Here is a 27,342-nt window from a genome sequence, read left to right as displayed (position 1 = left end):
ATGTGACATTTTACATCAGACCTTTCACTGTGGGGAGGCTGCCAAAAGCTGAAAAGAGTTCTCAGAAGGATGGTATGCTTTGCTCATTAGAAGTTCACAAAAGCACATTGGGCCAAAATACAACGGGGCTTCTTTGTGGTCGAACATTTGCATGTGATGATATTACACCAAAATGCTTCCTCTTTCCCTTTCCAGAGGTTCTCCCTGAAACTCATGAATATGAATCCCTTGTCATGGAGTGTATTCCTATACTGACTGTTGTAGAATGAATTTTCTTAGACAATAATGAGCTAAAGTGGAAAGGTCTGCGCAAAGTGAAAGGGGGACTGGACAGGTGCACCGGATATTTGACAGTCAAACCTCTTTTATCTCAAAAATGCTTAAAATAGCTTTAGAGTAACAGCATCTTCTCAAGAGTTTTTGTAGATGAATTTGGTATGGTAGTATAAAATAACTTGATTTCTCATAAAATATATATTAAAAATATTAGTCAATATCTTATCGCTGTTCTCATGAGTATAAAGGGTATAAAGTTTAAAGAAAATCAAATTGATAAACAATTAATCTTGTATCAGGTCCCACTTAAACCAAGACATTGTTATTTCATCACTAGGAATACTAGACTGGAAAAGAAACAAAGGAGAAAAAAACCAAATGGACAAATTAGTTCTGTAATATATTTAGAATTAATATTCATACTCTATATGTCTTTGGGCTAATTACTTAATATCTTTGATCATTAAAATATTAACTTTAAAATTGGAATTACAATACCAAAAGATATTTACAGGATCTTGCACAATACCTGGAGGAAAGATACTATTCAATAAATTATAGCTGTATAAGAGATAAAGTGATAAAACATGTTGGGCAGTGAAAATATAACTATCTATAGACTTGGGAGAGATGGCTATGGAAAAGTCATTTTGTTGATGGGAAGGTTAGAAGGAAATACCACCTTGTTGATGGAGCTGAGCAGAGTTAAGACATCATCTTTCTTCATGGTAACTTCTCTGGTGCTTCGGGCCTGGAAGTCATACAAAGCCACAACCCTCTCTTCTCGAGCAGCTCCCTCTACTGGTGCAGCTTGTTGTTGCTGAAGAGAAACAAAAAGGAAGCTGATGTCAGTAATGCGTTGATAATTTCTTACTGCAGGCTGCTACTGGTGGGCAGTCCTTAGTGCCTCACAGAAGACAGTAGCATCTGGAACGTCTTATGTGGCTACCAGAGATCTTCCAAGATACTGCTTCACTGTAACACTTATCAAGTGACTGCAATTCGGTAAATGTGAACATTAGATGGAGTAAGCAAATACGTAGTTTTTCAGAAACTATTCAATGCTCTAAGCAATTGACCCTTAAAGTGGAAGAAGTAATATCTTTGCGAAGTTTCAAGTGGATTACACACGCCAACCTTTCAGAAAATTGGTTGAGGAAGCGAAAGATCCATTATCTGACATTGTTCTCCTTTCCCTGGATGCCACTAGAAATCCTTCTCTACTCCTTAGCCTTTAAAGTCATTATATCAAGGAACAGTGGACCTTTTATTTTAGAGATGTGCAATCTACAGCAGAGTAAAGGACACGGAATTGTAAAAATTGATAATATAAACTGAACTCAGTAAAAATATCTTCAGTGTGTCTTTCGCAAGCAACATGTTCTTCAAAGTGGAGTTTTTCTCTGATTTTTACTTTCCTTGATTATCATACTTCTGAGAAAATGAACAAAATATGACCTTTGCCCAGAACAGAGATGAAGATTCAGCTCTCTCACAGATCCTTCTGATTTTATCTCCTTCGAGTACTGTGTATCCTCATAATGTGTACTGTGAAAATCCATAAATCAATTTGTTCTTGTTTAGGCACTGTGCAGAGTCCGAGGGAGGTGGGAGGTGGAATATAGGATCTCTGTAAATACCTATTGACATGACCCACTAGAATTTTGTCTTCTCAAACGTGCAAATTCTTAGCCTCTCATTAGAAAGAATCTCTTACATGTATGAAGTGTGTTTCTTATTTCTGCTGTGCCCAGAGGACATTGGTACATCCTTTATTTGGTTCTAGAGTCATCATTCTTCATGACACTCTCCTTCACTTTGTACCCTAACCATTCTCACATTCTCAACCATTTGCATTTCCCATTCCTCAAGTCCATTTGATTGCTTTGTGGCTCAGTGGATTTGTTCTGGTAGCTGATTGACTAGGAAAGCCCTTCTTCTCCTGGTCTGCAAAGAAACCCATTTTTTAAATAGCTCAGATAAAATGGTTCACCTCAGCTGTGGAAGTTTTCTTATCTTCCAGCACTCTTGTTTCAGGAGAAAAGAAGGCTCCCTTCTCTGTGATTCCTCTTCCCACATCTATTTTAAGCACTCACTGTTTAAATTGTTGTCCACCTTTGGAATGTACTTTTCTTAGATATAGGGATTTTTAAAATTCATACATCTTTATGGCAGACATTTAATAAGCATTTGTATGTTTAACAATACCAAGGAATAAAAGAAGGAAATTCTTAAAAAAATGATAAAGAAGCAAAGAAAGAAAGAAAAATCAGAAGTGCAAAAGGAAGGGAAAAGGAGATAAAATAAAGAAATTAGTGAAGACACAATAGGCTTTATTGAAAATTTCTTTGGACGTTATCTCCATGGATACTACAAGATGCGGCAATTACTGTCTGTAAGGATTATAGAAGAGGGTGTTTTCTTTGCAACTATGTCATGGATTTCAGACTGAACCCCTTTAATGTAAAAGACAGCTTCTCTGTCTCCCCTAGCCCACCATTTCCTTGCCTGCACTTTATCTAAAGGTATTCACTGAATTAAGACAGTTGTACAGCTGGCTCTACAAGGTTCTAATCACAGGACTCAAGAAGCATTTGCTTCCCCTACAGATAAAAATTTGTTGAAAAGTATTGTCAAGAGGATTTTGTATAGGAGAATTCAATTCCAGGTCTAGACAGAGAAATTCCAGGTCTGGGGCATAAAATAACTACGACTTACATGTAACCCACCCAGACCAACAGAGGCCCACTTGGCAATCAACAATTCCCTGAAGAGCACCTCATCGCTGACCAATCAATGGAAGGTCGCTAGTGTCACTCACCAACCAGGAACTTGGTAAGAATTGAGCACATGCCTCTCAGCCCCAAATTCAATCTGTAAGAACCTCCACCCCTAACTCCTTTGGGAGCCTGAGAATTGAGCAGTAGCTGCCTATCTCCTTGGTTTGCACTTCGAATAAACATCTGCTTTCCTCCACCACCCCAATGTCAGTGGCTGCCCTTCTGTGTGGTGGATGAGCAGATCCAGTTTTGGAGGTTCTATAGACACTTCAACTAGTTTGTGGAGTTGTTTGGCAACAGATTGTAGGAAGTAAAATTCAAAAATAAAGATAATTTCTTTCCCTCTGTGGTAGAAAAAGATGCCTATCATCACTAAGTCCTTCTTACCTGGCATGCTTCTGCCTGATCCCGTAGAGCTTGCATGCTGTTTCCAAATGCATTGAGATCCACTAGAAAGGCCTCATGTCTCTTCAGAAGAGCCTGGATTTATTGATGAGAAAGTCATAGGAATGAATATAGGAGGAACACTAAGCACATCAGTGGGATGCATCAAAAATTATTTTGGGTACTGTTGATTGCTTTAAATCCTTATAAGACCTACTTTCCAGCTATTACAAAGTTCCCAACACATATCATAACTGAGAAAGGACATTTTTGATAATGTTGCTTCTTTGTAGGATAAGCATTAGCATAACTTTAAATGATCATCAGTTATTTCCAGCACATAAGATTTGTGAAATACTTTATTGGGTTTCCATAGGACAAGAATAGAAAATAAGACAGGGATATAAAGCATAATTATGACATTTGAGGTTCTTTTTGACCCAACATGTCTGTCTACTTTTATTTTAAAAACATTATTGAGGTTCCTCTATATTAAAATACGGTTGGTTTATGAAAGCCTAAGGTTACTCTGCGAAGTTTAGAATGGGACCAAGACAGATATGAATTGCTGGTCACATCTTTTGGATTTAGTTAATCCCTAAAACTCTACAAATCTCTGAAGGATTAGAAAAATATAGTGTATCTTTTGAAACCCCTGTCAGTTCTAAAGCTATCCCAGAAGATACAAGTCAAAGCTGATCACTCTGTAAACTCCGGATAACAGAACAGAACTTGTAGTTGCCCCATAACATAAGCACTTGGTGAATATTCAGTAGATAATATTCCTTCCTACCCCATCTTACCCCGGCTGCTTCTTCATCAGCCCCATAGTTGGTGTTGTCTACAATGGGCTCCTTCTCACTAATCCATGCTTCAGCCTCATGCAGGTCAGCCAAGTACTGCTGGAACTGGACATTGGCCTCAAGATCATTCTGCCGCCTGGCAGCTCGAGCACAGAGTGACTCCATATTCCTGTTCAAACTCTCCACCCTAGAAGCCACATCTTCTGCAGCAAAATGGTCTATGGCAGAGTGAAACAAAAGGTGAGCATAACTGTCATTAACATCTACCATGCTGTGCTCCGTTCAGTAAACCTGAGAGAGAGGTGTGAGGATGGTGATGCATTTAGTCAAGGTCACACTTTTTTGAGTTCCTGGAGAACCAAAATGTTCAGAGTTTAAGAAACAAAATGTGCTACTTGGGAATAGATGTGTTGGTATAGTCTAGGAAATACAGACCTGAGAAAACATTGTATTGCTAATGCTCAGAGTTCCAAAAACCTGTCTTTTCCAGACTAAACAGAAAAAATCAACAGATTTCTTCCTCTGCTCATAACATTTATTAGTACAGGAATTGCTTTTCCTTTCTAGCCAGCTCGACAGAACAGACCTTAAGATAAAATCGTTTTCAGACAACGGGTAGAAGAAGGAAAAATATAATGCAAATCCCATTTTAAAATGTATTCCTTGGGCAATTTCTGGACTGCAGTGCTGGAGTGGATAGTCCAAACAGAGCCCAGTATTCACACTGAGTAGGAGACACAGAAAGACCAGACAACTAGAACTTGTGAGGCAGAATGCTAAAAAGAAAGGATGCTCCTTTTTTAAAAAGGAGGTTTGCTGACAGGCAGAGTGTTTGTCTCATTAGTTACTCATTAGCAAACAGTTGTAAGAAACAACGAAATCCAGTCATTTGCAACAAAATGGAGGAATCTGGAACACATCATGCTGAGTGAAGTAAGCCAGTCCCAAAGGGACAAATACCATATGTTCTCCCTGATCGGTGACAACTGACTGAACACCAAAAAGGAAACCTCCTGAAGTGAAATGGACACTATGAGAAATGGTGACTTGATCAGCATAGCCCTGACTGCTAATGGACAACTTAATACATTATCCCTCATAGTATTTTTTTTTTTTGTCTGTTCTACTTAATATGACTGGTTTAATTCTGTAATTATCACACAGTTATTCTTAAGTGTTGAAAATTAACTGAAATGTGATCCCTGTTAAACATAAGAGTGGGAATAAGAGAGGGAAGAGATGTATAATTTGGGGCATGCTCGGGCTGACTTGCCCCAATTGGTAGAGTTGGAAACATACTAGGGGATTCCAATTCAATCCCATCAAGGTGGCATGTGCCAATGCCATCTCACTATTCCAAGTGATCAATTTCAGTTCACAATTGATCATAATGAAAGGACTAAGAGTCAAAGGGAGCACATAAACAAGTCTAGTATCTGCTAACACTAACCGATAGAATAAATAAAGGGGAGAGTGATCCAACATGGGAAGTGAGATACTCAGCAGACTCATAGAATGGCAGATGTCCTAAATAGCACTCTGGCCTCAGAATCAGCCCTAAAGGCACTCGGATCTGGCTGAAAAGCCCATGAGAGTATTTCAGGCATGGAAAGCCAAGACACTCTGGCAAAAGATCTCTGTGAGTGAGATCCCAGTGGAAAGAACAGGTCTTCAAAGAAGGAGGTACCTTTCTCTGAAGGGAGGAGAGAACCTCCACTTTGACTATGACCTTGTCTAAACAAGATAAGAGTCGGAGAACTCAAGGGGCTTCCATAGCCTTGGAAACTCATGACTGGTGCATAGGGAGATTACTGATGCCATAAACAGGAGTGTCAATTTGTAAAGTCAACAACAGGAGTCACTGTGCACTTACTCCTCATGTAGGATCTCTGTCCTTAATGTGCTGTGCATTGAGATTTAATGCTATAACGAGTACTCAAACAGTATATTTCACTTTGTGTTTCTATGGGGGTGCAAACTGTTGAAATCTTTACTTAATGTACACTAAACTGATCTTCTGTTAAAAAAAAAAAAAAGAAAGAAAAGAAACTATCAATTCCCAATTTGACTCTCACTGGGATTAAACATGACAATAGGTCTGATCTGATTTCATCATCATTTAAAAAAAAATCATCTATTATTTTTCACTTTATGTTTCTGTGTGGGAACAAACTGTTGAAATCCTTACTTAAGGTATACTAAGCTGATCTTCTGTATACTAAGATAATCGAAAATGAATCTTGATGTGAATGGAAGGGGAGAGGGAGTGGGAAAGGGGAGGGTGGTGGGTGGGAGGGACGGTATGGGGGGGAAAGCCATTGTAACCCATGAGACGTACTTTGGAAATTTATATTCATTAAATAAAAGATAAAAAAAAAAAAACACCTATGAAGGTAGAGGAAAGAATGGTTTGAATGCAGTGGTCAAACAATTCCTAGGATTCACATTAAATTAGAAATAGTTAAAATTCCTGTTGCCCCAAAGTGGCAGGACATTACAATACATGAGGTAGAAATCTCAAAAGCACAGTCTTGTAGATTTAGATCAGTCTCTTGGTCCTGCAATAAAGTCTGTCCAAGAAGCATCATAATAAAGATTCAAGAAGTGAACAATTGTCAACCTTGAGAAACACAGAAAATCGCTTCAAATTATAAAATAAGAAAATTTCTGAAAAGCAGTGACAAAGTTAGGAGTCATGTGGGGAAAGGAGGCATTACATACAAACCAGCAAAAAAAGCAATAATATCAGATTCCTCATCAGAAACTGCAAGACACTAGATCAGACAGCAGTATCTCCAGAGTACTGAAAGGAAGAAATTGTCAGCCAAGAATTGTATATGTGGTAAAACAGATTTCAACATTAGAGTAAAATATTTGGGGATATAGATATTTTATAATTTTTTAGATATTTTATAATAGTTATAAATATTTTAGGTATAGATATTTTTTGACAAAAGTTGAGAGAATTTATGGTTAGCAGACATGCATTATAAGCAATTTACAGGTTGTTCTTCAAATAAAAAGGAAACGATAAGGCAGAAAATATTGACATACACAAAGTAATGATGAACACCAGAAATGATGAATATGAAAATAAGTATCTTTTCTGACTTATTCATCTCTTTCAAAACTTATTGAATATTAAAGCAAAATTGTGACAATGCACTGTAGTATTTATAACATACATGAAATTAAAATGCATGATGCCAGTAGTACCAAGAGCAAAGTTAAGAAATAAAGATATATGTTTAAGGCTCTTACATCACACATGAAATGGTATGATATTATTTGAAGTTGGGCTGTGATAAATTATAGATATGCATTTTAAATCCTAAAGCAGTGACTCTCTAAGTTTGACTCTCAGTATCCATTTAGAATTTTTAAAAATTATTGAGGGCCCTAAAAAGTGTTTGCTTGTATGGTTATGCTTTTTGATAGTTACCATTGCATATACTACACTAGACAATACCAAAATGGCATTACTGCACATCTTATAAACTGTGGGAATGCCACTGTACAGTTATAAACAATGAACTTTAAAAAGACAAATGTCAGGATTTCCATCAAGATGGCAGAATAGGAAGGGAGCACACTGATAGTCCGGGAAGAGGCAGTTTAATAAAAGTGGAGATACTGCAGGTTCAAGTAAAATTTGGGGAAGAAACAGAAACTCTTCCAGAACTAGTGATTCATGGTGGACCTGCATAGAGGGCATGGGAGCCCATGGCTTGGGACACCAGCGGCGGAATCTACTCACCAGTGTGGGAACGCAAGGTGAGCCGAACCTCAATAGCCCGAGACACCAGCGGGAAAGCAGAAAGAGGAGCCTAGAGGGAACGAGGCTTGAAGCCCCGTGGTGGAAAGTTCACCAGGATAACTAGAGGAGAGAGGAAAAAAAAAAAAAAGGACCAGTACGAACATGAGTTTCTGTCTCTCCACTCACCTCTCAAAGGCGAGCAAGACAAAGAGCAGGCGCCATTTTGGTCATACATAAAAGCTGCGTGACCTCAGGGCTTCGCTCTCCCACAGCCAAGCAGAAAAACCTGACTGGGGGGGGGGGAGGATGAAATAACAGGAAATTAGGACTTAGTGAATGTGTGGAGCTAATGACTGAGACTGTGAAAAAAGAGATGGTGGGTGAACTCATGGAGTTCACGTGAGTACTCTCCAGAGACACTAAAATTCTGTAACCTTGGCAACCCAGTGAGAGACTGCAGGAGAATTTGAGCCCACACCAAGGGCAGAACAGATTCCCTGTGTGGTCCTTGGAAAAGAGCAGGTGAATGTTATACCCACAGGAGCTAGAGATCCGAAGCTGACTACCTTCAATTCTGCTCAGCTGTGCAGAATTACTTCCCTTCTGAATCAAAAAAAAAAAAAAAAAAAAAAGAGAGAGAGAGAGAGAGAGATTTACCAGGCCTAACCTGGGAGTGTCACCTTTGGCACACCCTTAACCCTGAGGAACCAAACAGAGCTCTCTGGCCACACCCATCTCAAGCCTCTAAGGCTCCATCAAAAGCAGACAGTCCACTTAATACAGTCACAGTATAACAAGAAAAAAAAAAAACACCACAGCGAGGGAAGAAGAATCCAAAGAATATCTCCACAATGCCAAGCAACAAATGCAGAAACTGAGGAAACAAGAACAAGGAAGACATTATGATGCCCCCGAATGAACAAGATACCCCAAGCCAAGACTATGAAGATGATGAGATGGAAGAAATGCAAGATACAGATTTCAAAAAATTTATAAGAGCATTTAGAAGTTTTCAAAAACAAATGCTTGAACTACATAAATCCTTACTGGACAGGATAGAAAATCTCTCTCATGAAAATGAAATCTTAAGGAGGAATCAAAATGAAATGCAGAAACTAGTAGAAAAAGTATGATAGTGAAGAGAAATCAAAATGAAATGAAGAACTCAATAGATCAAATGAAAAACATATTATTGAGCCTTAAAAACAGAGTCAGTGAAACAGAAGAGAGAATATCGGACTTAGAAGACAGAGCACAGGAAAGTATACAGTCAAACCAAAGAAAGGAAGAGGAAATTAGAAATCTAAAAAAATATTGTTGGGAATCTACAGAATACTATTGAAAAAAACAACATTTGGGTTCTAGGAGTTCCTGAAGGCATGGAGAGAGAGAAAGGATTAGAAGGCCTTTTTAGAGAGATACTAGCAGAGAACTTCCTGGGTTTGGAGAAGGACAGAGACATCCTAGTACAGAAAGCTCATAGAACCCCTAGTAAACATGACCAAAAGAGATCTTCACCACGACATGTTGTAATCAAACTCACCACAGTGAAACACAAAGAAAAGATTCTAAAATGTGCAAGAGAGAAAGGTCAGATTACTCTCAGAGGATCTCGAATTAGACTCACAGCAGACTTCTCATCAGAAACCCTACAGGCTAAAAGGGAATGGTGAGACATAGCCCAGGTACTAAGAGAGAAAAAACTGCCAGCCCAGAATAATATATCCTGCAAAGCTCTCATTTGTGAATGAAGGTGAAATAAAGACCTTTCACAGCAAACAGAAATTGAAAGCATTTGTTGCCACTCGTCCAACCCTGCAAAAGATGCTTAAAGATGTGTTACATACAGAAACACAGAAACACGGTCATCAATATGAAAGAAGGTAAATGAAGGAAACCTCACAGCAAAAGATCACAGGAAGTTCAAAGCATATATTAGAAAATATCTTTGGCAAATGGCAGGGCAAAGTCACTACTTATCAATATTCACTATCACACTTTCCTATTCTACAATAGTCACATTGAACACTGGACTCAACTGTCCAGTTAAAAGACACAGATTGGCTGATTGGGTTAAGGAACAAAACCCATCTATTTGCTGCTTACAAGAAACACATCTTTCCAACAAAGATACATGCAGACTGAAAGTGAAAGGCTGGAAAAAGATATACCATGCCAACAGAAATGAAAAAAGATTGGGTGTAGCCATCTTAATATCAGACAAAATAAACTTTAACACAAAAACAAGAGAGACAAAGAGGGGCACTATATTAGTGATTAAGGGATCAATTCAACAGGAAGATATAACAATTATCAATGTATATGCACCTAGTTAGAGGGCACTGGGTTATTTAAAAGATTTGTTAAGGGACTTAAAGGGAGACTTAGACCCCAATACAATAGTATTGGGGGACTTCAATACTCCACTCTCAGAAATAGACAGATCAACAGGACAGAAGATCAACAAGGAGATGGTAGATTTAAATGACACTATAGCTCAAATGGATCTAACATATATCTACAGAACTTTTCATCCTACACATAGAGAATTTACATTCTTCTCAGCAGTACATGGAACCTACTCTAGGATTGACCACATACTAGGCCATAAAGCAAGTCTCAGCAAATTCAAAAGAATTAGAATCATATGATGCAGCTTCTCAGACCATAGGGGAATGAAGTTGGAAATTAACAACTCAGGAATACCTAGAGCACATGCAAACACATGGAGACTGAACAACATGCTCCTGAATGAACACTGCACCATGGAAGAAATCAAAAGAGAAATCAAAAACTTTCCAGAAGTAAATGAGGATAACAACACAACATACCAAAACATATGGGATACAGCAAAAGCAGTGTTAAGAGGAAAGTTTATAGCAATAGGTGCCTACATCAAGAAATTGGAAAGGCATCAAATAAATGAGCTTTCAACGCATCTCAAGGATCTAGAAAAACTACAGCAAACCAGACCCAAATCTCACACATTAAATACAAATAGAACTGTAATTAACAGACCAATATGAAGAAAAAAAGGGAATGATAATAAATGCACCATTGATATGAAGAAGAAAGAGATTGATGTGTAAAAGGAAAACAAATAGAAAGGTACCAGATTTAGATGCAACTGTACTAATAACTGCACTCAGTATAAATGATCTAAATACTTTAAAAGTGAGAAATTACCAGGTTAGATAAAATGAAAGCAAGTCCTAGTCATATGTGTCTCTAAGAGTCTCATTTTACAAATAAACATAGTACAAACAAAATTTTGGAAAAACAAGCGCCATGTAAAACCTAATCAAAATACATCTCAGTTGGTTATATGAAGGTCACAATGAGTAGATTTCAGGAAAAAAATTATTAAATATACTAACCAACTTTTCATTACTATAACACAAATACCAGAATCAGGCTACTTTAAAAGGAATAGTGGATTATTTTGTGTGATCCTTCTGGAGGTTCAAGCCCAGATAGCAAAAAGCAGGTTTTGGAAAGCACCCCTATTGGGTAAATTACATCATGGTGAGAGTATGCATGTCTGTGTATATCTGTCTGGTCTTTCTTACCCTTCCTCATAAAACTGCCAGGATTCAAAAACAGGGGTCCACTGTAATGATCTAATATAATCTAAAACTTCCCAAAGGTTCCTTCTCTGAACACCCACTAACAAAAGAATTTGGGAATTAAATACCATTAACAAAAGAATTTGAGGCTTAAACTCCTGCCATGAATTCAGGGGTTGAGACAATATTCAGGCCACCACACCAGGGGTAAAATGAGTATTTTGCAATGTAAAGATTTACATTCAACAAAATTTAAATAAATATATATGCATATGACAACAGAACTTCAAATACCTAAATCAATCACTGACAGAATGGAAAGAAAAAATGGACAGCTGCCGTCAGAGATTTTAAAGGAAAAAAGCTGTTTTCATACCATTCTAAAAATCCCAAATAAACATTTGTTGATTTGAATCACTCAATTTAGATCTGAATTTCTGAGTTTTAATTGTTAGGAGTAGAATACCAAAGTTGTGTGTATTTCTCATTCTAAACCTGATCTACAATATTCAATTTTGAGAATTTGCTTAATTATTAGAAAATTATGAATATGGAAGGCCGAGATGAGGAGACAGACTGAAACTGTTATACAGAGTGGCAAATGCAAACAAATGGCATCAGTTGCCATCAAAGATAGTAAGACTTTGGAAACCAAAGTTCTGTCTTCTCAGACCTGGAAGTTCCCACATGGGAAAGGGACATGATTTGTTCAACAAGGCCTTTGAACTCTGTAAAGTGAATAGAAAAAGATGATTAAGGTAAAAATATTTTATTTTGATAATTTTGTCTTAGAGGTAACTGACTTATGAGGTTGAGGGATTCCTATAATTGGAATATGCACATTTCTCAAAGGGAATATCTACATTGGGTGGCAAATGGATCAGACATTTCAAATTCTAACAAAGACTTCACATTACACAAACGTCTTTCCAGATGTGTGGTATAGTGATGTTTTGGCCAACTCAATCTGAATCATACATACCTTCCTCAATCATTTTGTTTCCCCTCTCTGTTATCAATTGAATGCGTGGCTGGTGGCTTTCGATGTCTGCCAGGATGACTTGGTGCCTGTTTAGAAGGTTCTTGGTGGAAATCAGGTCCTTGCCTACATAGAAGAAGAATTTCAAGGTTTGGGATGACTCTGGTGAGTCGAAGTAACATACTTCACTTTTTTAGAACCATTGCTCTAATCATTTAGGGAGCCTCCTAAAATCATCCTGCCTTAATTAATTCTATTCTATTGTACTGCTTCTTTGTCCTCAGAAAATTCATTATTACAGAAAATATAATGAAGAAATTAGAACACTCTTTGGAAGATGTGTAGAAAGATGAACAACACATTAGCTGAACGGCCAATATCATGTAAGTTTCTGTTGGTATATTGTGGTGAGAAAGCAGGATCTCTCACATGCTAATTTCTGCAGAATTCAGGAAGTCACTAAACCCTCCAAATGTGAGTTCTCTTACCTTGAAAGATGCACAATATTACCAATTTGAATCTTTTTGGTAAAGATTAGGAATAACTTACAAAAATACCTTATTTATTGCCAGCATTAATATCATCCAGTAACTACCACCTACTGTGAATTCCTTCCTCCTCTAGCCCTGCAGACGGCTCCACCTTTCCTGTCTGCTAATCATGCCAATACAGCCCTCCAGAACCTCCAACTTTTCAATAAACCTCAGACTTCTGTTACTTATAGGAAATTTCCATACGAATCACTCCATTTTCATTATTGCCCACCCACTGAGGTGTTCCTTCAACCTGTGCATAAAGCCACACTCTATTTATGTGCATTTTGTTCTGTATATACATTAATATAAGTATCTTGGTATTGACCCTGACTAACTAGTTATTTCCAAAGATAGGACACTGTTATATGCTATTTCATTCCTCTCACCCATAAAATGGCGTATATAGTTATAACAGGGGGCCACTAAAAATGTAGACACAGAATACTTTGTGCCTCAAACATTAATCATGACTATTCAATCAAGACTGCCATGTATCTTATGTTTTGGAAGAAGCATCAAAAAGCTGAACACTTGGCCAGCGCCATGGCTCACTAGGCTAATCCTCCGCCTGCGGTGTCGGCACCCTGGGTTCTAGTCCCAGTGGCAGCACCGGATTCTGTCCTGGTTGCTCCTCTTCCATTCCAGCTCTCTGCTCTGGCCCGGGAAGGCAGTGGAGGATGGCCCAAATGCTTGGGCCCTGCACCCGTATGGGAGACCAGGAGGAAGCACCTGGCTCCTGGCTTCGGATCGGCGCAGCACGCCGGCAGCAGCGGCCATTTGGAGGGTGAACCAACAGAAGGAAGACCTTTCTCTCTGTCTCTCCCTCTCACTGTCTAACTCTGCTTGTCAAAAAAAAAAAAAAAAAAAAAAAAAAAAAAAAGCTGAACACTCTAGATTTTCCCAGAGGTACATGGATTTTTTGAATCTGGTTTTAGAAGATGAATTGGTGAGTATTATTTAAAATTTATGATTATTAATGGGGGGCTGGACACATTTTCATGACTATGAGGTGAAGAGTTGAGAGCAAACTCTCTACCCATTTGCTCCTCTCCCTGTGGCTGTGCTGGCTGTAATTTTACTAACCTAGGTAGGTGGAAGCTGCTGAGGGCTCAGTCTCTTGGATCCAGGCCTCTTCATCCTCTGTGTCTCTGTAGATCTGCTGCAGACGGAGCAGGTCAATGAGCTTCTTCTTGCGGGTGGCCAGTGGCTCTTTCAGACCTTCAAACCGAGACACCAAGGATTCTTGCCTTGCCCGTATGTCCCCAGAATCAGGATGGCCTATTTCTTCAAAGTATGCAGCCAGATCTGTCAGGGTGTCCACTTGATCCTGAGGGGGAAATTGAATGAGTGCCAGAAAACTCAATTATTTAGTAAGAAAGAACTACAAAATAAGTGAAACAGAGTGTTACAGGGAGGATCACCTCATCAAGTTAAGAACTCTTTATAGGAAAATGGTTTGCAAGCCACATTTCAGAAAGGAAAAAACATAGAATGCTCCAAACTATATGAATTTAACTGTGTGAAAGTGTTTATAAATGGGAGTCTAAGAGGAAAAAGTGAGATTTTTCAATGTTTCCTGTCCATGCTCTTTATCTCACTTTAAAATAAGCTATCATTTCAAGGAAAGTGACAACTCTTGTGGCTTGTTTTTTATATGCAGGACTGCCTGTAAAATGAAATGTGGTATTACGAAAAATAAAAATAAAAAAGTAAGAATGTATGAAAGAGAAATACAAATGGATTGCCTTGGTCACTGCCTAGTTGTCCTCATGTAAGCCATTTCTGCAAAAGGAGATGCACATGCTTGCTTTGTGTGTTGGAGCGGGGAGACTAATACACAGATAAATTCCTCAAGAAAAAAGAAACATTGGGTATTGGTTTTACTCTTTCTATTTTGTCATCAGTGATCAGCTTATAAAGGGTTTCATCTATTCCTTCTCACTTTGGAACAAAATGCTGACCATAAATAACATTCTAAAATATATACTCACTTCTCTATAAAGAATTAAAGTCTTGATAAATAACTAAAATATCTCACTAACTGTTCTCATTTCTTGGGAAAGTTTAACATGTTAGTATAATAGAGAGATTTTAAAAACATCATCAACATCCTCCTCCTCCTTATCATCATCTTCACTGTCTGTCCACTGCACTTTTTGAAAATTCCTAATGTAGTACAAAATGATCCAGGAAAAGAACAGGAAACGTGGCTTCCATTCTTGGCTGACAGTCAGTTGCCATTTGATTTTTTTGAAAGCTTGTTCACTTGTTTTGGTCTTAGTGCCCTCATCTATGTAGTGAACACTATGATCTAGAGGATATTGAAAATCTCTTCCATTTTAACATTCTATATCAAAAATTTCCTTTGCAAACATTGTATCTCAGCCTCTTCTCCAATCAAGAGAACCATTTCTTGGTGATCAGCTGCCATAACTTCCCAAGTATGGTTGCACACACCGATTTTTTAAGTGTCTACACACAGTGTATCTCTTCCTCAAGGTGACCTTTTTGTTTACTTTTATACATAAAATAATCTTTTAAACAAAAAAGCAAATAAATCTTACCACTCCTTTCTCTGAAAATCTGTTTCAAAACACTTTGTGCATATATATTTCAAAATTATGTTTGTATGGTTTTCCTATTTCTAGCTTTTGTTTTATTTAAAATCCATTGAGCTATCTGTAATCTTTACAGTTTTATACATGTATATTACATGTTATATACAGTATATATAATAATGTATTACACATATTTTCGTTTTCAACAGGTTATTTTGCTTTCCACAACCAAAGAGCAGAAATCACAAGAGTGTATTTCAACATGACAGACTATGGAGCCCCCTAGGGAACAATAGAATCATTTTTAAATGGAATAAGAAATCAAGTCATCTGGAAGTGGATTTCCACTTAATTTTCCTAAAATTCACCTAAAATTTTCATGCTGTTGAAACTTACTGCATTAATTCACTTTCAGTGACAGCCTATGGGAGGTTGTAGGGAATAATCCTGAAACTAGGAGCCTAGAAAACTGTCATCATTCTGGCTCTATTGTTAATTTTCTCTCTGATATTGGGAAACTCAATATCTTTCCATGGGTTTTAATTGTCTTAACTGAAAGAAAAGTTTCAATATATTTTCAAGTTAAAATTGCAGAATACCAAAATAGGAAAATGCGTTTTTTCCCCAAGCCCTTGTTTTGCAGCTGAAGTCAAGAAAATCTTGCATCAACCATGGAGTTCTGACAAAAGACACTGGACACTCAGGAGAATGGTTGGATTGGAGGACATATTGGGAAGAGGGAGCTGAACAACAAAAATTGTAAACTTTACCTTTGGTTCCTTGCTCTCTTGAATAACAATTACAATCTACAAGTGCGCCTGGAACATATATACCAATTGCATACAGTTGTCCAAAGAGCTAACTACAAACCTGACGAGCAGCCACTGCTGACTCCAGGAGGCCATGTTTCCTGAGGAGATTCTGTACATCTGTCAAGGCTTTCCCATAATCCTCAGAGGTAGCTTGTGCCTCCACATCCTCCAGCCAGCGGGTCAAATCTTCTGCATTATTTTCAAATTGCAGCTGCTTGTTAGCTTCGTGCAACTGTGTCCCTAGGGGAAGACATTAAACGTAAGGCATTATGTACTATAATTTCTGGTCTTTGTATTTTGACATACCTTCCCTCAACTTAACAAACAGCATAGTATTTTGATATTCCAAAGAGAAACATATGAAAATTGTTTAATATGATTATTTGATAAATCAAATGAAATTGATAGAATCACAATGTTATCTGGTATTGAACATAATAATGTTCTCACAAGAAAGGTGAAGAATGAGTTACATTCTATGGTATAGTTTTACTGTGTCAGATTTTAACCATATTGAATATTTTTGCATAACATTCTTTCCATCTATTCATTACTCCTTTTCAAAAGGATTAAAACTCAAAACATGGCACTCTCTCAAGAGAAGCCTATTTGTGGTTAGTGCAGTATGAATATGGAAAGCTTTCTTAAAAATACCTTTCTCTGAACTTTGCTGCCTTTCTTTCATCACAAATCATGCCCCTCAATTTCTTCTCTTGAAACTCCTTGATTATTCATACTGCTCAGCTAAATTCTTTGTTCTGTGACCTTACAGCAATTATTTGTATTATTTCTGCAAAGCAGAAATAATGATGGTGGGAAGAAGCAGTGACATCTCATTGTTATATCCAGGTTAAATGTTTTTTCTAACTCACAAATCAGGATGGCATCCCAAAATTACAGTATGACACATCCTTTTGAAATAAGCACAGTCATATCTACAAGTAATGTTCTATGACAGAGACGCTCATTATGTATGGTAATAGGTGACTGTTGATTAAATTTCCAGAGTAAGAGATGAGATAAAGTTCAAGTGGAAGTTATTCATGCAGACATGCTCAGGGAGCTTTTGAAGAGTCTGGAGGTAAACACTTTCACATGAAAGTGAAAAAGACACCGAGTGATAAAGCTCTCTAAAATGAAAATAGTGTAGGAATATCACATGTGACACCACCAATATTTTAAGGTCTAATTTAATCATCTTAGTTTATAGGACTAAAATATAAAAATTTAATGTAAGTGGAATAGATTTAAATGCACAGTCAATACTGAATTCATGATTCATGTAGATTTATTCAAGACAAAAGAGAACAGTGAGGAATGTGAAACAAATTTTGGTTAAAAACACTACATACTGGAATTAAAAAAACCTAAGTTACATTAATACTCATTTATAGTGTGATAAGTTAACACTGGGTTTTTAAAGTTCTTGACCAACCAGGAAGACAAAGGGAAACAAATGGGTAGCATTCCTTCTGCTAGGGGTCATCAGGAAATGCCACAGTGGTAAAGATGGAAGTGAAAGGATTCAGAATTTAGAAATGAACATCTTATCAAAAAGTCTGCTTCTCACCTTTCAGTGCTGTAGCATCCAGCAGCTCCTTCCAGAGGCTGGTAACCTCACTCAAACGAGTAGCCACATTGTCAGAGGCATAGTGCTGGTTCTCAATCATCTCCTGGCCAGTTTTCTGTATGTTATTGAGCATGATCTCATTAGCGGCCAATTCCTCTTCAAAGACTTGCTGCTTTTGAACCCGGCTCTTCAAGTTCTGCACATCCTAAGACAAGGTGAAAAAAAACAAATAAGTTGAAGGAATTACCCAAAGAAAGTTTGAGCATGGGAGTTTATTCCTCATTATAAGTCCTACTGTATGAGGTGTGGGAAGGACATACAAGGGAAAACTGTCCTAGTCCAATGCCTGGGAAACACATTTGATGAATGCATTTTTCTATACACACAGCAGCCAAGTCTAACCAATGCAATGACTATCTGTACTGATTCTGCATACGCACTGAAGATCACTTTGAAGTTGTAACCCCACACAAACACTAACTGGCAATCATAGCTGTCATCAAACATAATTTTTTCTATGCTTCTTTAGTACAGAAATCACCAATCTATCTGTTTGATGCATATAGAAAAGATCTATTTACTCTGTATGCACTGGAACCATAATTCCTCTAAAGCATTCAAACACATGCAACTTATTTTCACATTCTGAAAGATAGAGATAAGATTCTTATAGTTCTGTCAAGATTGGAGAATAAGATCATAGGCATATATTAAAGAGCAAATGATAATTGGAAAAGTAAACAATTGTACATGAAATACATGAAATCTGTTCTTTTTATATTAATAAAAAATTTTAAAGTAAAATTTTGAATAGATATTGGCCTAGAAATCAAGAGGTCAATTCTAACGTTGACTATCAGTGTGAAAGTTTGTGATTATAGGTATGTGCATAACAATGTTGTGTAACACTTATGAGTATGAAGTAAGTGTATGGTTCAACCCCATGGAAGAAAAATCTATAACTCAGAGGTAATTCAGGAATTTCCATAGTCACAGAAACTAAAACAGTGAGAGCAAGAATTCAAATCTAGTTTCACTTTCTGTAGAGTTCATACTTCTAATTTTTATGTTAAATCACCATCTAAACTACTGGATGAATTTTTAGTAAATGGTTTCCCAACTCAGACCCTGATTTCTTCATTTATAAAATAAAATATTGTTGAAATCTTTATTTAGTATATACTAAATTGATCTTCTGTATATAAAGATAATTGAAAATGAATCTTGATGTGAATGGGATGGGAGAGGGAGTGGGAGATGGGATGGTTGTGAGTGGGAGGGAGGTTATGGGGGGAAAATGCTGCTATAATCCAAAAGTTGTACTTTGAAAATTTATATTTATTAAATAAAAGTTAAAATAAAATAAAATATTATTTTCTGCCAGCTACAAAAATGTATGTCTATATTATAAAAAATTATTAGATTACTTTTGAGTTCTCAATAGCTTTTTTAAAAATCTGAATACCTTGTTGTTACACACTTATTTTCTTACTAAAAGGGTGTAAGAGCAAAAGGGGAAATAAAGATCAAAATAAGGAGCATTTTGTCCTTTCTTTCATTCTGCTAAGGATCACTTGAAGTTGTGTCAATCATTGGAAGTTATACCAGTGGAAAGAGGTAACAGACAGCAGATTACAGGTAAACCAGAACTTCGATTCTTGCGGTTCAATTAGATATATAGACCTAGGAGATTCTGGGAGAGTTATTGCCTTTCTCTGAGTCCCTGTCTCCTCATCTATACAGTGAAGATCACCAGCTGAAGACTAAGGTTCCCTCAGCTCCCATATTGTAATTCCATGAAGTTACTTCCTGACGAGTGCATCAAGAACTTGCAAACTGCCTACCTTGTAATCTTCGTCATCTGTTAACTTCTTTTTCTTGTTGATCCAATTCTTCAGGTCATCTGAATCTTGATACAGTTGTTGCAGCAGCAAAGAATCCTTCAGCAATCTGCGTCGAGTGGCAGCCCTGTCACGAAGAGCATCCTGCCGGGCCAACAGCTGGAAAATGCATGAGTAAACTCACTGTCAGCAAAAGCAAATGTGGACACACAAGAGTCACTGAAAGCCCTGGCCAACAGTCCCAAAAGGTTTTCCCTGACCCCAGTGCTCAGTCACACAGCAGTCCCGGCCCTTAGACATACCCCATCACGGATAGCAGCGATGTTCTTCGAATCATAATGACTATCGTCAATCAGTTTGGTTGCAGTCTTGTCTAAGGTCTGAAAAAAAGCAAGTGGTTTTTCCTCAGTGACTTCTGAGAAAGTAGCCACAGTGACGTAGCTGTTTAAAAATGAAGCATAACAATGTGGGGAGAGCACAACTTTGAGGGTCGAAGATCCATGTCTTAGTTCTGATTTCTGTTATAAATTATGTTGCAACATATATACCTTAGGCATGTCAGGCACCTGCTCTGTGCCAAAATATTTTAAAATCAAGATTATAGTGAATGAATTCAGATGTCACTACAGTTGAATATTTTGTCAATTTTTCAATGTTCAAGAGGAAGCATTGTTAATTATATAGCCATGTCCAGTAGCCAGTCCATATATCTGTTACTTATATATCTATTTAACCATCCATCTATATATAATATATACCTAAGGCTGTATCAATATACCAAGATACATAGGAAAGGATTCTGAAATTTTAGAGGCACCTTTTTCCATCTGTATTCAGCCATAAATTCCCTGAAGTGCTAGAGTTCAGGATGAATTATTTGATTGGAGTAGAGTAATGATCCAAAATAAATTTTAGCAACTTATAATAAAATCATTTTACACTGTTAGATTTATCAGTGAGAATATACAGAACAAACATTAGGATTAATAAGGGATCATTTTAAACTTAATATTGATTGAAAGTTAAGACTGAACACTTAGAATTTTTTTTTTTTTAACATTTTTTATTTTATTTTTGACAGGCAGAGTGGACAGTGAGAGAGAGAGACAGAGAGAGAAAGGTCTTCCTTTGCCGTTGGTTCACCCTCCAATGGCCGCCGCTGCAGCCGGCGCACCGCGCTGATCCGATGGCAGGAGCCAGGATCCAGGTGCTTTTCCTGGTCTCCCATGGGGTGCAGGGCCCAAGCACCTGGGCCATCCTCCACTGTACTCCCTGGCCATAGCAGAGAGCTGGCCTGGAAGAGGGGCAACCGGGACAGAATCCGGCGCCCCGACCGGGACTAGAACCCGGTGTGCCGGCGCCGCAAGGTGGAGGATTAGCTTATTGAGCCACGGCGCCGGCCCTGAACACTTAGAATTTTATTGTTTTTTGTTGGTAGTAGTGGTGGTGGTGGTGGTGGTGGTGGTGGTGGTGGTGATGATGATACATGTATGTGTGTGTCTGTGTGTATGTCAGAGAGAGAGAGAGAGAGAGAGAAAGAGAGAGAGAGAGAATGTGTTTAAAGTCAGCACCATCCAAATCTAGTCTTAGGAGACTAAGACATACAATATACTGGGCCCACAATATCTTGATATCTTCCTCACTCTTTCTAAGTCTTTCTTATATACTGACCAGTTTTCTGGGAAATTGTAGTTTAATGTTCACAGCTTTATATGGAAAACACAAAAATGAATGTGTACTTTAAAGGTAAATATACTATGAAGGAAAAGACTACATATTATTTAGATATCTAGATATTACTAGAGTATTAAGATATTACCACAAAGGAATAAACTAAAAATACATTTCAAACTCTAAAGTAATGATTCTATATTGAATATACTCATTTATCCAGTAGTCTCTGTTTATACTGTAGAAAAAGTAAGACAGAGTCATGCACTTCATTAGTAAAAATAATGGTCTACCATCTTGAAAACCTTTCTAAATATGCCTTATGGAATAATAAGTGTGCTGATAGAAAGAATATATTATTGTTCTGTATCTTTTCTTTTTTATCCAAGTTTGTTAGGTTTTGGTTTTCACATTATGAAAACACATATGTTTATAACATTCAGTAATCTTTCATTTAATTATACTTTATAACCCTTGTATTCCTATATGCCTATATTCCTGCTGCACTGTAACCTTTTCCTTTTTATTTATTGAACTGTTTTATTTAGTGAAGCATTGCCTTTGACTATAATGTAAATTAAAAATATATTGTCTCAGAAATTTAAGAAAGTAAAACCTAAAAACTGAACAGTTTTAAAACATGCAAGTAAACATTACCAATAAAAATATTAAAGTTAACTTTAATAAGAATAATCTTCATGTTATATCTGACAGCATAGAAGTGATTTCATGTGTGGATATTTATTGTATGAGATGATATTTACAAACATGAAACAGATGCCCATGCCAGGGCAGATCATCTTACTGTGATCTTCTCTTCCTGAGCAATAAAGGCTTCCTCAAAGTCATCGTGCTTCTGAAGAAGGGCTTCTACACTGCCTAGAGAGTTTCCCAGGTCCTCATTTTCCAGGAAGGCCTGTAGAACACAGAAAAACACATTCCATTTGTGCCTCATTGATGAGCAACATTTCTCTTGGAGTATCTGAAAGAAGGTCCCAGGAGTGAGGAAATGGAGCTGGAGAACAAAGTAATAAATAGTGCAAATTACAATAGTGTAGAGAGACTAACTGCAGATCCCAAGACCTCAGACCTCCCTCCCAATGTGCTCATGACAAAAGTCCCTTACGTTTCTAAGTCTGTGCATACAGAGTTCTCACAACCAATACAGGCATCACCTGCAGCTCTCAAGCCTGCCTGAGACTACTGACCTGTTTTGGGACATTTTCTCAGAATAATTCTGTCTAACACATCACAATTTTCTGTTCTCAACCCCTCACCAATTTTATATTCATTTCCCCTTATATTCATATGTGGTCAAAGCCTGTGTACAATGCATTTAAATATTTTTGTATGTATTTGTCAATTAGGGGACTGTAGGTGTCTATACAAGGGTGTTATCTTTTCTTCCTTTCATGGATCATCCTCAGTTCTCAGGACAATCTTCCCATAGATATGGTGGTGGGATGCTGACAGCAGTCATGGCAAGTAAGAGATGGAAGGGCCCCTCTCATTACCTCTTGTCTGCTCATCCAACTGTCCACTTGCTCACTGTCCCGGTAGAAGAGGTGCAAGTTCAAGCACTGCTCATACTGATGCTGTCGCTGTTCCCATAGTTCCCGCAGGGCAGCCCAGTTGTTGTCAAGTGTTTCCATCTTTTGAAGGAGGAGATAATATATCAGAAAGATGTTTAGTTAATTAATTTTAACCTATTTTTATGGAACTGCTAATAATGTGAAGCAATTTTAAAGATTAGAAAGCTGAGTAACAGGAAATAGGCTTTTCATTTAAGGTTATAATTGATTTCAGTACAGGAAACATAGGATAAATGTCATAAAAGAGGTACAATGTACCTTATATGCTTAAAAAATTAATTTTGATTAGAATAATTAGACATAGAACTATGGTCAAGTATTGTACCAGACAGAGACAGAAAGGGCGAGAAAGGAGTTTCAGAAGAAAAAAGTTTATAGAAGAAGTATAGAATATAAAATCATGAGTAAATGATGTTATTTGGACTCCAAATAATTAATAGAAGATACAATGTACTCAAAAGAAAAATGCAGTGGCAAAAAAGTGTGGACTTTTCATAAAGATCAAATTTATAGAGCACTTAAAATCTAAGAAGTTGCATTTTATTCTGAAAAAAAAATATGAATCATTGAGAAATGAGAAAAGAGACCTTAAACCCAGAAAAAAAGCTTTTGTTTTTGGTCATGCTTCTGTTCAAGAAATTCCAGCACATCCTAGTTGCTGCTAACTCCATAAAAAAGCAGCACAAGTTCCTAGAATGCCAGGATAATAGTTAAGTCTTCAAATACTTTGGATTTCACAAAAGAATAAAAAGTTCATGCTGTAAATATTCCCTCAGAGTTCCTGGGAAATTAAGAATGTGGTTTTCTCAGTCTAACCGATCATGCAGTGCTGCATCCTGTGCTGGGAATCTAGTAAGATACAGAGGCTTTCGAATATTATTGTCACTATTAACCCTGGGGAATGCCTGGACTCCGAGCAGAGCACAATCTCTTTGGATCAGGGGCTGCTGTGAGCACCTGTGACTCAGGAGGTTAGCACACTGGTGAGCCTCACTTCACCATTCAGCAGGATTCTCAGATCCTGTTATTTAAGTAAATTTCAGAAATACAAGTAAAAGTAAGTAACTCAGTTTAATTTGAGGTTGCACATAGGTGAGAAGAAAAGGTACAATTGCCAGCCTTGGCCGGCGCCACAGCTCAATGGGCTAATCCTCCACCTGCGGCACTGGCACACCAGGTTCTAGTCCTGGTTGGGGTGCTGGATTCTATCCTGGTTGCCCCTCTTCCAGGCCAGCTCTCTGCTGTGGCCCGGGAGTGCAGTGGAGGATGGCCCAAGTGCTTGGGCCCTGCACCCCATGGGAGACCAGGAGAAGCACCTGGCTCCTGGCTTCGGATCAGTGCGGTGTGCCGGCCGCAGTGCGTAGGTTGTGGCGGCCATTGGAGGGTGAACTAACGGTAAAGGAAGACCTTTCTCTGTGTGTGTCTCTCTCTCACTGTCCACTCTGCCTGTCAAAAAATTATAAAAAAGTGCCAGCCTTGTGTTGTGCCTAGGCATTGTAGGTGACCAAAATTTCATAAGGTAGCATCCTCTTAGAAATTCCAATGCAGAGATAAGCATGGGAGTGTGATAAGACGCAGCATGTGTAATGAAGCTATATGGCATTAGGGTTTCCAATGAGGAAGAGGTCAGTGGGTTAATGAAACAAAGATCCAAGGACAAGGAAGCAGTCAGCACATCCTGAAAATTTCCAGTGACTCAGTTTAGCTAACGTAGATATGAAAAGGAGCAGTGTGAAATGCACGTCCACATTAGTAAACATTTAAATGACTTCTATTCACTTCCTGTTCATAGATTATTGTATTAAGGGGAAAGTCAATATGTCATCAAAATCGCACAATCCCTGGTAATCCAGATTACCTTTTCCTGAACTTCAACGGAGGCTTCGTGACTGGCATCCAGGAGAGCTTTACCCGTCTCAGCGGCAGATTGGAATCGCTCATGGTAAGAATCAATCTCATGCTGTAGCCACAAGACACAATGTTTCAAAATACAGCAAGAAAGTTGTCAGTCTTGGCATTGAACCAACCACCTCCCCCACCCCCGACTGGGAAGGCCTTTCCTCTCAACCTTGTGTTGCTCATGCCTGTCCAGTAGGGCTTCCCCACCAGCCACATCTGTTGGCAGCTCATCAGCATTGATCAGTGTGGTCTTCTCCTCTATCCAGCCTGAGAGCTCATCATAGTCAGATAAGAACCGCTGGTACCTGTGGGGAAGGTGAGATAAAACACAAGGGGGAACCAGCAGGGAAGGGGCTTTGAATGAGGAGTTAAGAGTTGTGCTGGGCAAAGATGTGCAAGGTATTCCTCAACCTCACCCTACCCTATCTGTGTTGCTGATGTACTTCCTGTATTTACAAAGTACCTGTAGCAGTGCAGGCTTTTAGTCCTTCACTTTGTGATTCCAGGGTAGCCTCTGTGTGATGCAGTGCTTGGGCATAGATCTCCACTACAAAGTCACACCTATCCTAGCAATACTTGAAGAGGAGTGAAGCACTCACAATGCTGCCAATTAATAAATTCGCATTATATAAAAAACTGGAAGCCCATTGGAGAAAGGGCGCTAGAATTAGAGTTAGGATTTCTTGTGTATGTTACCTCATTGCTAACGTTATTAGTAAACAATAGAAACTGTGAAAATGGCCATCTATTCAGTTAAATGCTCACCATTTGATTTTAAATCGTGTCAATAAGACAAACACTATGCTCTAGAGATTTAACTACTAATAGTAAGAATTAACCACTGAAAATATGCCTGGGTATCAGAATGGTTGTTGCTTATAAGAATTATCCCAAATAATGCTGTATTATTTTGATGCTCTTCAACTTGGAAATTTATTACATTGCTTGGCTAGAGAAGAATTTCAAAAGGTTACTTCATTTGTTTGTTCAGCTTTATGGTCCACTTTATAGAATCCTACAACTATACAAACTGACAAAGAGGCCTGTGGTAAGTAGGGGCGTGATGCTGAGTGGTACTTCCTCCCATAAAGGACTTCCCCTGGCAAAATAAAGCTTCTTTGTCCTCTAGTGATTAGGTAAGAGAGCCGAGTTCCTCACTGTTTTGCCCCCTTTACCCTTATTTCTGCTTTTTATATTATATTTGGCCCCTGTGAACATAGTTATGGAAGTAGACAGGAGAGAGTTCCCACCAGAAAGAAGCCTGCAGCTTTGCATATCTGTTAGTAGCCAAGGCCCGGATATGCTCCCAGTTGGAGACCAGATCCTCTTTCATCTGCTGTATCTGAGGTGCATCTGAAGGGTGGGAAATCTTCAGTTTGTCTGCTTTGGCACATAACTCCTTCACCTTTAGGACAAAAAAGAAGCCTCATAAAATATCCAAGCACAAGCACCTTAACTCATTGCAAAGATTTATGGAAGGGGAGTAGCAAAACAATCATATTGAAAACAACAACTTATAAACATATTGATATGTTAGTATACTAATGCATTGTTACAATGTACTGAATATTTTTATCTCTCACTCTGCTAAGAAATTTACACATATTTTCTCTTTATATATTTTATTTAATAATGATATGAGGTAAAAATAATTCTTATTTCCATTTTATTTGAAAAGTGAGAGATGAAATGTTTACTCACTCAAGGTCATTCAGCCAGTAAGTGTCAGAAGCAAGGTTAAGTGTCGCTCCCCCTCTTCATGGAGGAACGACACTAAACCCTGCCTAGGTTTCCTATCCGAGTCACGGCACCATTATCCCTCCTAGGCTTCCTATCCGAGTCACGGCACCATTATGTAGCTCCCCCTCTTCGCAGAAGAACGACACAAGACCCTGCACTGTTCTTTTGTCTGCTCGGCCCTCCCCGGGTTTGCTGCTGGTTCTTCCCGGGTTGGCTACCGTCCCTTCCACCTCCGTGGAAGGGCGGTTACCCCTGGCCACTTTCCCCACTTCCGCGGGGGAGCGGCACACCGCCGGCCGGCTCTCTCGGGGGCTGCTCAGGTGTTCCTTCAGATAGATGTTCCTCTTAGATGTTCCTGGTGCATGTTGTCTCTCTCCTCCTTTATAGTCCTCTTCCACCAATCCCAACTCTGCTACCCACATGCCGAGTATGCTGCTCTCCTCCAATCAGGAGCAGAATCAGCTCCTGCAGGTCATCACTCAAGTTGGCGAGAGGCAGCTGCGTAGAAGCTGTTTACTCCTCTCCCAGCGCCATATTGTGGGAGAGCAGATGCATAGAATTTAATTCCAGTAACTTAG

The 27,342-nt window shown here is 38.3% G+C and overlaps 1 protein-coding gene across 1 annotated transcript in view; it reads right to left on the bottom strand.

The window, feature by feature from the left end:
- The window catches only part of SPTA1 (spectrin alpha, erythrocytic 1), a 79,671-nt gene that overhangs the window by 40,678 nt on the left and 11,651 nt on the right, over positions 1–27,342 (bottom strand). The window contains exons 8-21 of the mRNA XM_051858483.3: positions 26,275–26,429; positions 25,194–25,329; positions 24,984–25,085; positions 23,048–23,185; positions 22,339–22,449; positions 20,165–20,242; positions 19,866–20,021; positions 18,022–18,226; positions 16,510–16,691; positions 14,165–14,408; positions 12,549–12,671; positions 4,244–4,461; positions 3,444–3,536; positions 959–1,096 (exon numbers count right to left, since the gene is read on the bottom strand). Coding sequence (XP_051714443.3) covers positions 959–1,096; positions 3,444–3,536; positions 4,244–4,461; positions 12,549–12,671; positions 14,165–14,408; positions 16,510–16,691; positions 18,022–18,226; positions 19,866–20,021; positions 20,165–20,242; positions 22,339–22,449; positions 23,048–23,185; positions 24,984–25,085; positions 25,194–25,329; positions 26,275–26,429 — 2,079 coding nt within the window. The remainder of the gene's footprint in view (positions 1–958; positions 1,097–3,443; positions 3,537–4,243; positions 4,462–12,548; positions 12,672–14,164; positions 14,409–16,509; positions 16,692–18,021; positions 18,227–19,865; positions 20,022–20,164; positions 20,243–22,338; positions 22,450–23,047; positions 23,186–24,983; positions 25,086–25,193; positions 25,330–26,274; positions 26,430–27,342) is intronic.

This window comes from Oryctolagus cuniculus, chromosome 7, assembly GCF_051225735.1.
Source record: "Oryctolagus cuniculus isolate XC-2025 breed Fujian yellow rabbit chromosome 7, ASM5122573v1, whole genome shotgun sequence".
In the NCBI taxonomy this organism is placed as follows: Eukaryota; Metazoa; Chordata; class Mammalia; order Lagomorpha; family Leporidae; genus Oryctolagus; species Oryctolagus cuniculus.
This window is presented reverse-complemented; position numbering and strand designations above follow the sequence as displayed.